Below are 16,901 nucleotides of genomic sequence, written 5' to 3' on the forward strand. Positions count from 1 at the left end.
AACAGGATGCTTGTTTTATTAAACATACTCAATCTGCACCTAAAATCTCGGATCCAAATAGTTTTCTAAATAAAAATTGTGTCTAAATAAAACGTGTAGGCCAACAAAACATAATTGAGTAGGAGTTCACAAGTTACTTAGGGACTTGAAAGCACATGAAAAGCAGTTTAAATTAATCTATTAGTAGATCAACACTAATGCTCACATTTTTATATTCTCATTTCATCATGGTCCTCATTGCTCGAGCGGAGATGAACACCCTGGAGATGGAAAAAATCGACAGCGCTACGATAAGGAAACGTAACAGATGAGAAACTATCGATACATTTATCAATTATAAAACCCCGTTTTAATGTTAACACTTTGTTTCTGTTTTTTTCGTTTCAGCAATCAAACAACCGAACCAACTCTACTATCTTTTCATTTCTTCTTCGTTATACTTATAGTCCCTCTGGCACTGAACCGAGTGGTGCGCCTTCCGCTTTTATTAGCGCTGTCTTTGCTGTACGTTGAGCATGGTGTCGGAGGTGGTGTGCTCTGTAGAACATCTGATGTGCTACACGGCACGCCACTTCCGGCATTTTGTTTGGCGTGCGGGATGGGCAGTGCTGGTGATGAGGTGGAGGGCGCTATTCGGTTTAGTGCCAGAGGGACTATATCTATTTAATGTATCTGAAACTCGTGGGACCGCTTTAATTCCGGCGCCTGCTTGTGGAAGAACCCGGTGTGCTAAACGGTATAGGACATGTTAACGGGGGAGGCTTGGTAGGTCCTCACCCAGCCCGTGTCTAGATTGGCGGACAATTGTCTGCCAGGGTGTGGATTGAGCAATTACAATTACAAGTGACAGTGATGTTAAATGTCATGAACATCACGTGACTCTGACAATTGGGTTGTTTAGCGATGAAAAAGTTACAGATTTTCATAGCTTGATCGAAAGAGTACATTTTCCTAAGTATAGCACAATTTTATTGCGCTTCAATATCTCACTTTTCACATTATAAATGATAAATAAAGATTTCAATCTGAGGACTCCATGACATTTCAATCCACATAATGACAGCTCGCCTTGTAGTAAAATTTTCCGAGGGGTGATTCAAAATGGATTTCCATACTAACTTCAAACGTGTTTTTAAAATACTTCCAGAGCACGGAAAATTATGAAACTTTGGATTCTTGCTCAATTTTTAACGTAGAATCATAATATGTAAAAAGCTGGATACCCCTTAACAAGCCAATTGAATAATGCGAATATCTTCCATCCCCGCGGAAAAAGTCATTGGAAAATGTTTTTCTCTTGTGATCATATCTGAACTACTTGCAGTTGGCCATATATTGGCTTAGAAAAACGCTAAACGCACTTCAATGTTTCCGAAATTTCGACATTTAACAGCTCTCAGTGAAAGCAGTTTAAAAATTTGAAAACTTTTTCCGCATTAAGGACATTGAGAACTCATTGAGGTTACACATATTTTTGACTGGCATTGAAATGAAGTCATCAAAATAAAGACTTAATTTTTTATTAGTATGTAGCACTTTTGAGTTATAGTTATATGGTAGATATCATCTTACTGCTGAAAACAAGATATGTTTTCAACATGCTTTCTTCATGATGTTGAACTTTTCTCGAGTAATCTAAACAGCACGCAAGAAACTATGATAGAAATTTGTACATTTTTTCTGTTCCGAGAAAATAAAATACTGACAATATCCAAAGCTGTGATTATTTATTGTGGAATATTAGGAACGATTCTATAGATATGGATATCAGATAAGTTAATTCAAAAAGTAACGCGAAAAATCCAGTAAACTTCTACAAAAATACAAACAAAATTTTGCACAAAATTAAATTACTTTTCTTCAATTTTCTTAAATAAAAAGTTCGAATAATCAGGTCAGATAATATATCTTAGTAGCAACAACGGGGATATAATATATTATATGATAGTTTTACTAGTGTTGAAATTAGGATTTTTTATATAAACTTCCAAACTTTGAATTCTTACCAAAATGACTGAAAGTATTCCTGCACTCTATTTCAATCATAAGATTGTAAGACAGATATGGGAAATGGAATTTCAAGTTCGGTTTCGATTGCATTTGTACGCATACGGTTTCATAAGTTATATGTTCGATATTTTTTAACGTTCAATTTTTGTCCACGCCGATGTACGCCGCCGCCGCCGCCGCCGAAAATAGACAACGGCGTGACGCCGATGACGCCGCCGCCGCCGGTACAAAAATGCTCTGACGCCGCCGCCGACCAAAAATATTTCGGCGCACAGGTCTATTAGAAAGAACGATTTCAATAATTGACTTTTTGATTTATAATCTAAATTTGTCGAAATAGTCATTTTTAGAGTCGTAGAACAGGTAGAGAGTGAGGTTACGAGTCGCCACTGGAAAATATTCATAACATGTTTTATGTAGGGAGTAAACCTGAAAGTTTGAAGATGAATGGTTGAACGTGCGAGCTTTGCCAAATTTATGTATGTATCGCAATTTGATTCCGTATACCCTTTAGCCAATGAAAATTACTAAATTTGAAATTTAAAAGGAAAACCTCCGCATTCCTGAATCTTGCGCTATTCGACAACCATTATACGAATTTCCAGAAAATGATTCAATTTTTCTGTAGAGTTATATGTACATATATAAGTTTTTTTTGTAGGGGAACATGGTGTAAAAGACACCAGTTAAGAAAGATGTGCCAACATGAAGACCAAAAAACGTGCCGCTACGTGCACTACGTGGTTCTATACGCGAATCTAGTTGATTTATGTCTACCCTGATGGTAAATAAGCGAGCAAAATGGGGTTTATTATCGCTCTTTCTTTGGGACTCTCCTTCGCTGCTGCTATTTATCAAGCATGTTAAAACTTGCGAAACATTGCAAATCACGGACCGATACAAATGCGATGGTTTTTTTCGCTTGCTTTGATCATACTTCGAAATCAATTGAGAACGGATTCTGCAATGCCTGTTTGAAAAACCTAATTTTGAAAATAAACTTACTAACCTCGAACCCTGACACCTTCAGCATGACTTTGCTTTGTAGCCGCGAACGCGAACCACTCGGCTAAGGAAGGCCTCATCAATGGTTATGAACCTTCTATCAATTAGAAGTTTTCGTTATAGGTACATAGTATGATATGCAGTTTTGAGTCGTCCAACATATCAGCCACATATGCTGTGCTCTGCAGTAGACTGGCCCTTAAACAAAAAAGTTGTAAAACTCAACGGGGCACCCCCTAGATATGAGCCTTGGGGTAAGAAAAACGCTCTCTCAAAATTTCAACTCAATTGGTTGCTCCACCAGCTGGCGCATTCGATTTGAAGTTTGTATGGGATATTCGTTTCAAATGTATTGAAAATTGATCCTATGTCACTGTTTCGTTCCGTATACTAATTGTTTGCGTTCAAATAAGCCCAGAATGACTAATACACTAGTTGATACCCTAATGAACATAATTGCAGACGGTTGTATCGGGATTTAATCTCATTTTCATTACTCTTTCAGTTGTTGAAAGTTAGGCTTAGATCAGCACTCTCGTACAGTCACTTATATGCATGCGACATGTACCTCAGCTCGCCCAGCGTCATATGTGGCTATGATGCGCTTAGTGGCTACCTCCAAGCTATGTTGAAGAAATACAAGCAGTATTGCATGATATACTTCAGATAGCTAAAACACCAACTTTATTAATTTTGATCATGGTACAATCTTCTACAATATTCTTCGCTATTACATCAAGTAGTGTTTTTGACATTCTGGGTCCAATTGAACGCAATCATCAATTTTCCTGAACCAAACAGTAGATGATGTGCTGTTGCTCATATGTTTGAGCTGAAAATCCCATATTAACTTCAATTCAAATGCGCCAGCTCATGGAATGACCAAATGAGCTGAATTTTTCAGAAAGGCTTCCTCTAACCCCAAGAAATAATCCTGGGGGATGCCCCGTGGAATTATACAACTTTATTTTTCTCCCATACTGAGCTGGGCCAGTCTACTCTGCAGCATGCTGTTATTAATTACACCTACTGTTACTCAAATTGTCACCACACGCTAATTGTTCCCTTTTCTCCTTTTCGTTACAGGCATACCACGGGTCGTCGCAATCGTTGTCGTCGACATTTGGTTTCGCGGAATCGGATAATGATTTGCCGCGGTCGTGAGTTCCGGTTCGTGCGGTGCGTTCTTCTGATGTGACACTAGAATGTGAACATGATGGATGTTTTACCGAAGAAAAAGTGACTCGCATAAAATATCACACGTTTTGGTCGAATGTAAGCCGGGCGCTTACATGCATACTTTCGCGTTGAATATCTAGTCTAGACAGTGCCGTGGAGAAAAGTGCAATATTGCAACGAAGCTCTAGTCATCAATGTCGTCGTCAGTTTTGCGACGACGACGACAACTACCACCTACAACAACTAGGAGAGAAAATATGTTTTTACGAAAATGTTTGTTTTAGTTCGTAAGAGCTGAGTCTGAGAGAAGTTGTGCAAAAATCTCACTCGCTGTGAAGGGATATAGTGTGTGTAGTGTTTCCTCTGCTGGGTTGTATGTGCGAAGGAAAGTCATTTGCCATAGTGCCATAAATAATAGAGAGTTGCAGAATTTGTATTACAATTCTCCTTGAAGGAGACACTTCGCGCAAGGAAAAGTTTCGTGTCACACAAAGAAAGTGGATTGCCTGGAAGCAAAGAGAGTGCAGCAGCCAACGAAACAAGAAAACTCGAGTTCACAACTGTGAAGAAGATTTTCTATATTTTCCAATCCTGATGCTCCACACACCGCCTTCGTGGAATCGTCAGCAGTGAAATAATTTATGTTCAGTGCCAGCAGTAGCAGCATTCACACCACGCGTAGTTTTGTGCTGTTGATGGCCGAAGCATGCCAAACACAAACGAAAATACACATTCCGGCTCCTCCGGCGATGATCTCGGCAGCACCGATGAGGTGAAAGTATTCAAAGACGAAGGCGACCGTGAAGATGAGAAAGCTTCGTCGGAAAATCTACTCGAGGAGAAGTTTAACCTGATCGATTTGACGGAAAGTGCGGAAAATCTGGTGAAGAATTCTTCGCGACAAGATCTAAGCCCGCCGTACGCCGGTGGTGCCAGCGGTGGAAGCAGTGCTGGAAAGCTCAACTCACCTGATCATTCACCTGGCTTCAACATGGGCTATCTACCGCCTTATCAATATTCCAGCGGAACGGCCAGTGCAATACAGGGCTCCATGAGTAAAATAGGTCTATCGCAGTTCTTCTGCAACGACGACCCACTCTCAAACCCACCGCCAGCACATTGTGGAATCATTCCCTACCAATTAGACTCAAAAGCGATCGGACTCTCCGCCCGGCAGTCGCTCTATTCCTTCTCCACTAGTCAGTACCCTTATCCTATACTATCCTCCAATATGTTACCCGTCCCACCCTCTTGGCACACTCCATCAATGTACTCCACGGCGCCAAGTTTCCGAAATACGTACCCATCATCTCTTCAAATCTACACCACCTTAGCTAGTGACCTGTACTCACGCTACCAGTCCTCCTCCCTCCTCAACTCCGTACACTCCCACAATGTGCTAAACCAAGTGAAACAGGAAATTTCTCCCTCCCAAGAAATCTCCCACAACTACAGCATACGGCAAACAAACCACCATGGGTCCCCATCCAAATCCAGCAACGACATGCCCCAAGAACTTACCAACCGCTACGCACGTCAATCGATCAGTGGCAGCTCATCCGGACCGGGATCCACCTCCTCCTCCACCGGCGCCTCAAAAAAGAAGTGCTCCTCCAGCGACCGACAGCAACCGCAAAACACCAAACCACATATCAAAAAGCCACTGAACGCGTTCATGCTCTACATGAAGGAGATGCGCGCCAAAGTGGTGGCCGAGTGCACCCTCAAGGAATCGGCCGCCATTAATCAGATCCTGGGCCGGAAGTGGCACTCGCTGACGCGGGAGGAACAGAGCGTCTACTACGACAAGGCCCGCCAGGAACGCCAGCTGCACATGGAAATGTACCCGGGCTGGACCGCACGGGACAATTACGGATACGGGGCGAAGAAAAAGCGGAAAGCGAAAAAGAAGGACCAACTGGGGACGGAAGCGGCGAGCAGGTAAGTGTCAAAACATGTTTTTTTTGTGTCGTCGTCGTTCCTATTTATTCCTATTGTTGTTGGGCTCCGATGGGTGCAGGGAGTGAAGTGTGATAACGAGCTTGCCGAAGAGATGTGTGAGTTTGCCACTGCCAAAAAGAGGGTGGTAGTTTGATGAGGGACCTGTTGAATTCCGGCCGAGGCTTTTTGTCTAGCGCCGTGCGGTTCTTATATATAAACACTTGGCACGAGAGTGTCTCTCGTGATAGAAGCGCTACTTTTTTAGTCAATGAAACGCAAATGAGTGCGGTTGATAATTCGATGAGGGAGCAGTGAGAGGATTTCATTGCATTACGATGACTGTAGGTATATCGATGGAGAGACGTTGGCAGTTTATTGATACAGTTGTCGATACTTATCCCAAACCCTTGGGAATAAAAGTGCTCATGAGCTTATTCAAACGTCCTTAAGTTCGGTCAGTTTCCGCGTCATGTATTTGATTGATTTTCACAATAGCACAATTGCGGTTCAGTGAATTCATCACACAGTGAAATAAAAATACTCTTATCGCGTGCCACAAAGATTAAATTATGGGTCTCCAGTAAATTAGGAGTTGCTGAAACAGTTTCTGTTTTTAGGAATGTTTCAATTCGTCTCAATTTTGTGTGACAGGTCGCCAGATTTGCATTGAATAATTGATGTTTAAATGAGATTTAAACTACGATTTACTAAACTGTTTGATAATTGAGTCCACTGAGCATGCAAACAGGACTTCAACTTTCGTAAGAGATATATTCCGATTGAAGTTACACGAATTAATATCAATATCAAATTTTTAATCATGCCTGTCGACTCCATACAAAATTCGCCATTTCTTGTACATTGCACATTGGTCCACGGAACGAAATTCAGTGGAATAATATAATATGTACTTTGAAAAATTTGAGAGATAGCGTTTTGGTGTTTTCTAAACCTTTTGCTTTTTTGGCCAAGGCACGTTATATGCAAAAATGTCCTAAGCGTAACATTTCATAACTTTTAAAATTCACTCTTAACTTTTTTATTTCAAAAGATAGCACAGTACTATGTTTTACAATGTTGTAGTTTATTGAAAATACGAAAACTTGCTATAACATCATTTTTTCCATATCTAATAGTTTGGGAGATATAGGTCGCTTTAGAATTTTATGGTTGAATATCGGGTCTCTCTCAATAAACTAACACTAACACTGGTACTAACAAAAAAAATCACATTTTTAGGCCTACCATGTTCTGAAGAGTTTTAGATATGAGCAAAATACATACTTGCTCTGAAGACATCTTTCTCCAAAAATTTTCCTTTGAAAAGATGTAAACGTTTTTGTATTTTTTTCATATACTTTTCCAGGCGTAAGTTATTAAAATGGCCTTAAAACTTCCTGCAGTGCAGAATAAGATGTCGCACATCGATTGTGGTTCTGCAACACTCGTAGGTGGGCGGAGATTCCCTTTATAAAAGAATTCTCAACCTCGTTAACACGCTTTGGTCGGCAGCATTGGCACGTTCTTACAACCTTTTGATATCGTGCTTTAAATCTCTCAACTTGTTATCTCTTAATCCTTACCATTGGCTAACCCATCGGCGCCGTATAGTTCTTTCGTCGCTCTCAGTGCATCATCGCCAGCATGTCCCGGGATCCAACAGAACCGAACGTTTTTGTTTCGTACTATTTGTGCAATCTTCTTAATTCGCGGGAGCTTAGAAGATTCTGCCTCGTTTCTTATGTTGGGAATTGAAACCTCCTTTTTTATCGCAAATACATCTGCTGAGAAAACGCTGCATTCTTTTGGTAGACTAAACGTCCCGCCAAGACCAATATTATAGAACGCGGCCCCTACCGTATTATCACGCTTGGAGTCGTCAGTGTTGACGACGGTCGAGTTGTAGAGGCGAGTTGCGTTGCGTTGCATTGCGTAGTAATGTAGCACTTCGTAGATTGCATACTGAGAGCTTTCATGTTTTTGTTTTCTTAATCTTATTCCGATTGCTTATGGAGGGCTATTTTGGAGTGAATAGCCATCCAATCAGAGTTCAGAGTTGAGAAGACATGAGAACTTTCATTGCCGGCCACGCCCATCTTCTCCGTTACTGGGATAGGAAAGAATAATGATAATATGATATTTACTTAGCAAGAGGTCAGTGACTCACCGACGCCCTCATAGATATCAAGGATGTGGATGGGAAGGTGGGTGAGTGATGGTCTATGATTCATTATACGACCGGGTTATGACCGTTGGGAGTGATATTGCTAAGAATGGTTATTTGCACTCCATTGTTATCCGTAGGCCCAGGGGTTTGATACCGGAATTTTCTCCTAGTGGCTCTTATCATAGCTTAGGCTTAAGCGCCACTACTCGCTCTCTGGAACGATAATATGAAAAGAGAGAGTTTAATACAGGTCGGACTCGATTATCCGGAGTATCGATTTTTTTTTCACTCCGGATAATCGAATCCTCCGGATAATCGAATCACTCAGAAATTAATCGAAATATTCGATAAAAGAACTTAAATGTTATCTTTTTTTTATTGTTTTATTTATATAATGCGGTGGTGTAGCCAAAAATTATTTCTAGGAACAGTAGGGGTCTTTACAAGAAAAAATAAAATTTTGACCAGCATACACAAAAAAATCACTGGGGACGGACCTGGTGTAGTGGTTAGAACACACGCCTCTCACGCCGAGGACCTGGGATCGAATCCCATTCCCGAGATAGTCACTAAAAATTTCAGTGACGACTTCCTTCGGAAGGGAAGTAAAGCCGTTGGTCCTGAGATGAACTAGCCCAGGGCTAAAAATCTCGTTAATAAAGATAGAAAAAAAAATCACTTTTTCAAACCCCCTTATCTTGAATACGTTCAAAACTGCAAAACCATTCATATTGTATATTGCAATACCAAATTATATCAGATTTATGCATAAAAATTGAAAAACAAGAACATCAAAAAACAAATTCCGGATAATCGAGTCTAAAATTCCGGATAATCGAAACCCGGATAATCGAGTCTCCGGATAATCGAGTCCGACCAGTATAAAATTTCAATACTTATTGCGCATTTCTTTCACCACTGGACTATCGCAGAAGTTTTTACAAGTGCGGAAACGCTAATAAACGTGCGCAATTGCATCAAATCGGGTAGGTGTCTTCGGGGGACTTATTTTTCGTGAATCAAAGATTAAGTGCTCTGAAGACACCAACAGGATTCAATGCAATCCTGCACTTTTATTCACACTTTCGCACTTATGAGGCCGCACTTCGCAGTCCAGTAGTGAAAGAAATACACAATATTATCCTCTAACATCATTCCGACAGTTTATATGTGATATTAGAATGTTGTTCTTAAGGTAGAATCATACATTACGGAGATGGTCGAATTATAGAGGCGAGTCGACAATAAATGCTGGACGGCTGGGCAGACTTTCTCCGGAGGGTCACCGGCTCGGATACTCCTCTTCACGTCCCATACAATTCAGGGTTTTCGTTCGTTCCAAGCGCGGTCGCCTTGTCTCATAAGTTGACTGATTGCAGGGAGTGCTGTGTCGGTGATTTCCTCCAAAAGCTCCGATGTGCGCCGAAATCAAAGGGCTGGTCTTCAAAAGAATACGGATGGCTGTCCTTGCTACGGACTGAATCGCCAGCAGCTCATAAGATGGGGAGTTCGCTTCGGCCATGGTCGAGTTTATCGGTCTTGTGACAAAAGCTCCGGAAGCAAACCGAACTATTTTATTATATGCCGGAGCAAGGATCTGCAAAGCTGCTGGTCCCCCTCGGCTCACCAATCCGATTCGGTACGCCACTTTTACAGTAACTAATACCGGTCCAACCTGCAGAAAACTTGTCCGAGTGCCTCGGGGCAATTTAGCTCCGATCATATGGAGTATTCGTAGACGTGACTCATATGCTTTCTTCGCCATCTTGCAAAGGGGCTTGAACGTCAATGTACGATCCAGAGTGATACCTAGAACTCTCAACCGGTTGCACGGGTAAAAATGCGGCACTCAAAACAAGGAGAAAAGGTCATGATTTTGGGAGGAAGGTGTATTTTCATGCTATTGCGGACGTGAAGGCGAACAGCGACAAGATGTAAAGGGTCAATATGCATACGTTCGAATGGTATACCTTCTCTACACCGTTTTGCCAATAGTTGGCGTTCGACTGTAGCAGTAACTGCAATTTCTCACTACAGTTTTTTTTTAAATATATAGAAGGGATTATTAGAGTATGTTTAAGAAAAAAAAAACTATTAATTGAACTTTAACACTTTACTTCACTTTTGCATAAGAAAAAATAAAATACTAAAAATCACTAGCAAGACGAGCAAACACCTTTAAACTTTGCTTATTTTGACAAATGTGTAGTTTCTTCGGTGCTGTTGTTGATAGCGAGGCAATTGTTCAGCATGAAGAAGCAGATTGTAGATTACTTTACAACTTTGAAGAAAACTTTAACCTAAACTTTTCATTATATAACTCTGCGGTCCAAATTATGCATTTGGCTGAATACATTCCTAGTAGAACCGTGCGAATAGTATGCACGATCCATCAAAGTAAGGGACGATTCAAATATGACGTCCATAATTTTTCGGGATTTCTAGACCCCTCCTCCCCCCTCTGTCACGCTTTTTACAATACCTAATGCATGCACTGTCACCCTTTCAAAGACCCCCTCTCCCCCAAATAATGGACGTCATTTTTGGATGACCCCTAAGTGTGACGTTTAATCTTGATGGTGTCTGCGGTACACTTATACTTTGTAGTTCAAGAGACATAGAGGAAGGGGTGGTTAAATGAACACCTTAAGGATATTATCTTGTTTCTGATAGAAATACGAGGAATTTGTATAGTTTTATCGCACAACATCAAAAATAAGGATGTTATCTAGCGACACGAATCCAGACTAAAATTTCTAAATTTTCACATACTTTTACCGCTAGCACAAAACGATGTTCATTTTATCTGACTATGCGGGTAAAATGAAAACTGTTGGTGGTAATATGAGCATTCTGCAAAAAACGTGAGCAAAACAAATATTTTTGAAAATTTTCATCGCGTTCCCAAAAATATATCCATTAATGATTGTAACCCATTCAAAAAGAAATTTAGTGGTATCAGATTTGACATCATATCATAAGGCTATTTACCTCACTGAAAAACTTCATGACCTCCGAGCTAAAAGTTACGTCAGTTCTAATTTTCAAACGTGATTTTCTAAAATCTTTGCTTTCGTTGATATTTTCACTACAATTGACCTTCGTATCAACCCGAACACCGCGAACGAGCTCTAAATCATCCGTGTGTGATGAAAATTAATTGAAATTTGTTTTTTCTCGGTAAAAAGCACGGTGTTCATTTTACCACCACTTCCCCTATTTCGAAATGTTCTGATGCAAACGTACAATTTTACTCATATCTAAAACTCTAGCATAGTAGGCGGCCGGGAAATTTAATATTTTTTGAGGAACAACCGACTTTTGACCATAACATTCTAAAGTTATCTATATTTCCCAAACTGATGAAAAATGATATTCCTAAAAGTTTTCGTACTTTCAATAATCTACAACATTGTATTGTGCTAACTTTCGAAATAAAAAAGAGAGCGAATTTGGGAAGCTATAACATGTGGCGCTTAAGACACTTTCGCATATAACGTGCCTTGACCAGACAAGCATCTGTTGAACGGAAGCTCTGAATTACTTCTGCTTTTAAATATGAATTCTAATAACTTTTGAGAATTGCATCAGTGTTGATTCCCAGCATCGGCTTGCTGGGCAGGTATCCCTCTAATACCATTGGTCTGTGTCTGCATGATGGACCATAATTTAAAATATGTTTAACATGGTGGACCATAATTTTCATTTGATAGCTTTTGAAGAAAAGTAAATCATTTTAAACTTTTGAAAATATTTCAAAATATGTCTTTCACGACTTAAATACCGTGTTGATTCGAAGTGTCCAGATATTTCGAATTCCGGATACTGGCCTTAAATCACCTAAAAATATTTTTTTTCTGTTACTTATATGCATGGATAATATAGAAGACATCTTAACTACAGTTTCAAGGCAAAAAAATCGGTATTTGGTCCAACAACACCATGAACAGGGCAAGAGACCGGCTTTCGAAGCGCCCGGCAGCACTAGGCCAGTCTTGAACAAAAAAGTTGTAAAATTCAACGGGGTACCCACTAGATTTATGGCTTTGGGTAAGAAGAAAGCTTTCTCGAAATTTCAATTCAATTGGTTGCTCCATCAGCTGGCGCAATCAATTCGAAGTTGGTATGGGATATTCGTTTCAAATATATTGAAAATCGACGCTATGTCACTGTTTCGTTCCGTATACTAGTTGACAGCTTTCAATTGAGCCCAGAATGGCAAATACACTTGTTGATACCCTAATGAACATATGTGTAGAAGGTTGTAATTAAAAATAAGCTCATTTGCGTTGACATTTCAGTTGTTGAAAGCAGTGGCGATTCCCCAACCTCAAATCTACCTGTACCACGAATAGAAATTCAAGAGTTTCAGCTACAAAATTGCATATATTGAGAAGTGATTTGTTAGAAAAGACGATTCCAATAATGTACTTTTTGATTTATAGTCTAAATTTACCTAATTAGCTATTTTTTGATTCGTAGAACAGGTAGAAAGTGAGGTTACGAGTCGCCTCTGGTTGAAAGTTAGGCTTAGATCAGCACTTCACTTATATGCATGCACTTTAAGCAGTATCTCGCCGAGCGTCATAGGTGGCTATGATGTGTCTAGTGGCTACGACTATGCGATTGAAGAAGAACAAAGTAGAGTTGCCCATCTGTTTCGAATAGTTGAAACATCAAATTTATCAATTTTAATCATCAAAAAACCTTCTTCAATATTGTTTGCTATAGTATCAAGTAGTGTTCTTGACATTCTGGCTTCAATTGAACCAATATTCTTGACAATCTGCTGTTTCCCACATGGCTGAGCTAAAAACCTCATATTAACTTCAATTCAAATGCGCCAACTTATGGAACGACCAAATGCTGAACTTTTCAGGAAGACTTTCTCTCTCGCGTAACAATTCCAAAGAGCCAATGATCAAATTGTAAACAAATCGGGTTTGGTTAAGAAATCAATTTGATTCTATAGCATCTCCCAACACCCACAAACTATGCAAACATTGTCATCATAATCATAAAACTTTACGTTATAAACTCGATTTTCAAAACGGCCAATAATCGCTTTTTTCCATATCATTAATTAACCCCCTGCTCGAACGACCAATGATCGGTTTTCTCTCCATCAAGAGGGCCTACAATCGGAAATTTCGCAAACTGTCATTGGCCTTAACATGGTAACACCTTGCTCATTCATTTAAATCCAAAAGGGCCTAGCCTTGGGCCAAGCACGCTAATAAAAATCAATTTAACCAATAGAAAAGACCCATGCCTTGTTGAAAATCGAATATGGGTCAAACATTTAAACTCATCATTTTTTGTAGATTTTTGGCAGTTTTCAGAATGAAATGAATTATTAACGTGTAGTAAAAGTAAATCAGTTGCTTGAATATCGATTTTTTACAGTCAAAGCTTGTTATTTATTTATTTATTTATTTATTGGTTTTAACAAAAAATTTGGAAGAGGGAAAAGCCCTTTTGAGTGATTTTAATTCAAATACTTCTCAAAAGGGCGCAAAACCTCTTCATCTTTTCAAAAACGTTATAAAATAAGACTAATTAAAAATAAAGGCTCAACCGGAAATAATCCATAACAGAGCCAAGATCTTGAAAGGAGAACATCATTGGGCTGTGGTGGTCGAGGGACAAACGAGGAGAATGTTTTCTTGAACTCTGAAAAGATAATTAAAAAAAGGCAGTATCAAACAACATAACAAATTTCATTTAAATACTCAAAAATAATTTTCATCATAGAAAGAGATTTACTGCCAATAATATCACGAATGGATGTAGGTACAGAGTGATCCAATGTTTGACAATTATCAAGAATTTTCTTTCTAGGTAAAACATAATTCTTGCAATGAAAAATAATGTGATCTATATCTTGATAAGACTCGCCACAGTCACATAAATTAGAATCTACAATATTAATGCGATATAAATGACTATTACAAATATAATGATTAGAAATAAGTCTGGAAAAAAGGCAAATAAAATTTCTACCAACAGATAAATACTTGAACCAGGGATTTTTATGCACAATTGGACAAATAGAATGACACCAACGACCTTTATCACTAGAATCCCAATCAATTTGCCAGAAGCCCATTGTGACTCTTTTCAATTTTGCAAAATATTCTGAATAGAAAATATCACGATGAAAAATAATACCACGAGTTGCACCCATCTTAGCTAAATAATCAGCTTGTTCATTACCATATATTTGACAATGAGCTGGAACCCAGATGAATTTAATAAGGAATCCTCGATTATGTAAATTATACAACAAACTTCTCAACAACAATAATAAATGGTGTGTTTTATAATTAAAATTAATAGATTTAATAGCATTTATGCAACTCATGCTATCAGTACATACGATAAAAACATTTGGAGAGTACTGCTCTATAAGGTTACATGTAAAATATAAAGCGATCAATTCCGCAACAAAAATGGAACACGGGGATTGCAATTTGAAAAAATGTGTTACATCTACATGATACACACCAAAACCAGTATTATTATTAATTAGCGATCCATCCGTATAAAATATTCGCTTTCTATCAAATCCATTGAATTTACGTTCCAATAATAATTTTGAAAAATGATTATGTGCATAATTTGGAATTTGTTTCAATTCCATGTGTAAAGATAAATCAATCAACGGATGAAAAGAGTGGATATTTATGTTACAATCATAGAAAGTATTTGAAACAAATGGAACAATATTTTCTGTAATAGTATAATTAAATGAGTTCAATAATTTACAAGAGGGATTTATTTCATGTATATCTTTCAAAATTCCAATTATTGGATGATTATTACTAAAACATTGAATTAGAAATTTAGAATTCAATTCATCGTAACGGAATTTAAGTGGAACCACGCCAGCTAAAACTTCAACAGATTTTGTATGAGTGGAATTCATTAATTTTAAACAAATTCTTAAACAGCGAATTTGGATTTTTTCAAGTTTTGAAAAATAAGTTTGAGTAGCACAACCAAAAGTAAAACATCCATATTCCAAAACAGAACGTATTGTAAGTCAAAGCTTGTTATAACGACAACTTTTATAGTGACAAAAGCTCTTTATTGCGACATTTTTCGGTCCCTTGAAAAATATTTGAATGTTATTAGTATTCTCTATAACGACTTTTCTCTATTACGACGGTCCCTTGCGATGTCGATATAACAAGCTTTGACTGTATCTGGCATCCTAAATTAAGCTTCTGGCCCAAATGCAAATGTACTGTGTACATTGTACAATTTTGCATTTACTAGCCTTTATCACAGTTCTCACGTTCCTAAAAACTTCAATATTTTATTATAAACTCACTCATCTCTCTCAAGCTCGTTGTCACACATTATAAGGTGGATCTAAATCATCCACCGTAAGGTTTCTTCCACTGAAGCTATTCTCTCATACCCTGCAGGCGAAAGAAAATTTGTATACGAAATGAAGAATCCGACAACTACGACGGGACTCGTATGTCGGACGATTACATGAGCAATTACGGTACCGTAGTGTAATATTGGAACGCAGCTACACCCACAAACACAGCAACAAATCCCACGCCTATAAGACTTAAATGCAACCGCGGTGACCGGGACATTTTCGAGCATTATTTCGTCACCAGATTCCGCTAGTGAATCGGAAACCCAGAGAGTTTACTCAGTAAGACAAACCAAAAGATCCGACTGTTCGGATGACGGATAATGCAATGTATACCAAGTGAACACGCAAATCTCAAATCGTTATTTTAATTTTAGTTAATTTATTAAATTGCGTCAACAAGAAAATGAGCTATTGAATTTCTGTTGTAAGAAATTATTCTTCCCCGTTTGGAAGCAACTTTCCGTACTTAACCTAATAAATCGTATCGTTTGGATCCGTACTATACCAAAACAGCGCTATGTTCGTTTATGCAAACATGAAACGTCACTTGCGATAGTGGCGCCTTCCCTTGAATGTGGAAAGCTGCAAATAAGAAGTAAAAAAAAAAACGTGACAAAATACTTAGTAGATAAAGCAAAAGATAACAATCTGTGGTGTTTTAAAAAAATGTAATTTAATATGCGATAAAGGTGAAGTAGTGATGAGAATGCAAAGAATGAGTATGACAAGTATTTAGTTGCGTAAGTTTAGAAATGAAACCAAATTTAAAGATACATAGATATAGGTATATTGGGTATTTAGAGGGTAACTACATTTAAACTACACGTGTAAGTATGTGTTAGCATTAATTATGGTGGAAAACAATGATAACAGAAAGTACACAGCAATAATGGTGTCATTCGAGAAGAAATGATAATTATTGTTATAAAATGCGCGAAGATTAAGAATAATAGGAAGAAGCGTCTATGAAACAGGGAAAAAGAAACAGAACACTGGCGGAGGCATTGTTCGCTGGTCGGATTTTTTTTTTAATGGCAATTCGTTTCCGCTGAAACAATTAGGATCTCTTTTGAGGCGAAAGGAAATCATGGAAAACACGACGATTATGCTGTTGATACTAGGAGATGGAAACGAAACTGCACGAGTCGTAAAAATACAATACCGGGAAGGGGAAGTAATTTATTTGACTTATTTTTCAAGGGA

General features: G+C 38.5%; 1 protein-coding gene across 5 annotated transcripts in view; it reads left to right on the forward strand.

Moving 5' to 3' along the window:
- The window catches only part of LOC5565437 (protein pangolin, isoforms A/H/I/S), a 33,879-nt gene extending 17,487 nt beyond the window's left edge, over nucleotides 1–16,392 (forward strand). For 3 of the 5 annotated variants that reach the window (XM_001649730.2, XM_021854831.1, XM_021854832.1), the window contains exons 2-3: nucleotides 4,479–6,135; nucleotides 15,736–16,098. In XM_001649730.2, coding sequence (XP_001649780.1) covers nucleotides 4,901–6,135; nucleotides 15,736–15,832 — 1,332 coding nt within the window. In that variant the 5' untranslated portion in view covers nucleotides 4,479–4,900 and the 3' untranslated portion in view covers nucleotides 15,833–16,098. Of the gene's footprint in view, nucleotides 1–4,101; nucleotides 6,136–15,735 lie in introns of all 5 variants that reach the window. The other 2 variants (XM_021854830.1, XM_021854829.1) reach the window with 2 other exon arrangements.
- The last annotated feature ends 509 nt before the right edge of the window (nucleotides 16,393–16,901 follow it).

This window comes from Aedes aegypti, chromosome 3 (assembly GCF_002204515.2).
Source record: "Aedes aegypti strain LVP_AGWG chromosome 3, AaegL5.0 Primary Assembly, whole genome shotgun sequence".
Lineage (NCBI taxonomy): Eukaryota > Metazoa > Arthropoda > Insecta > Diptera > Culicidae > Aedes > Aedes aegypti.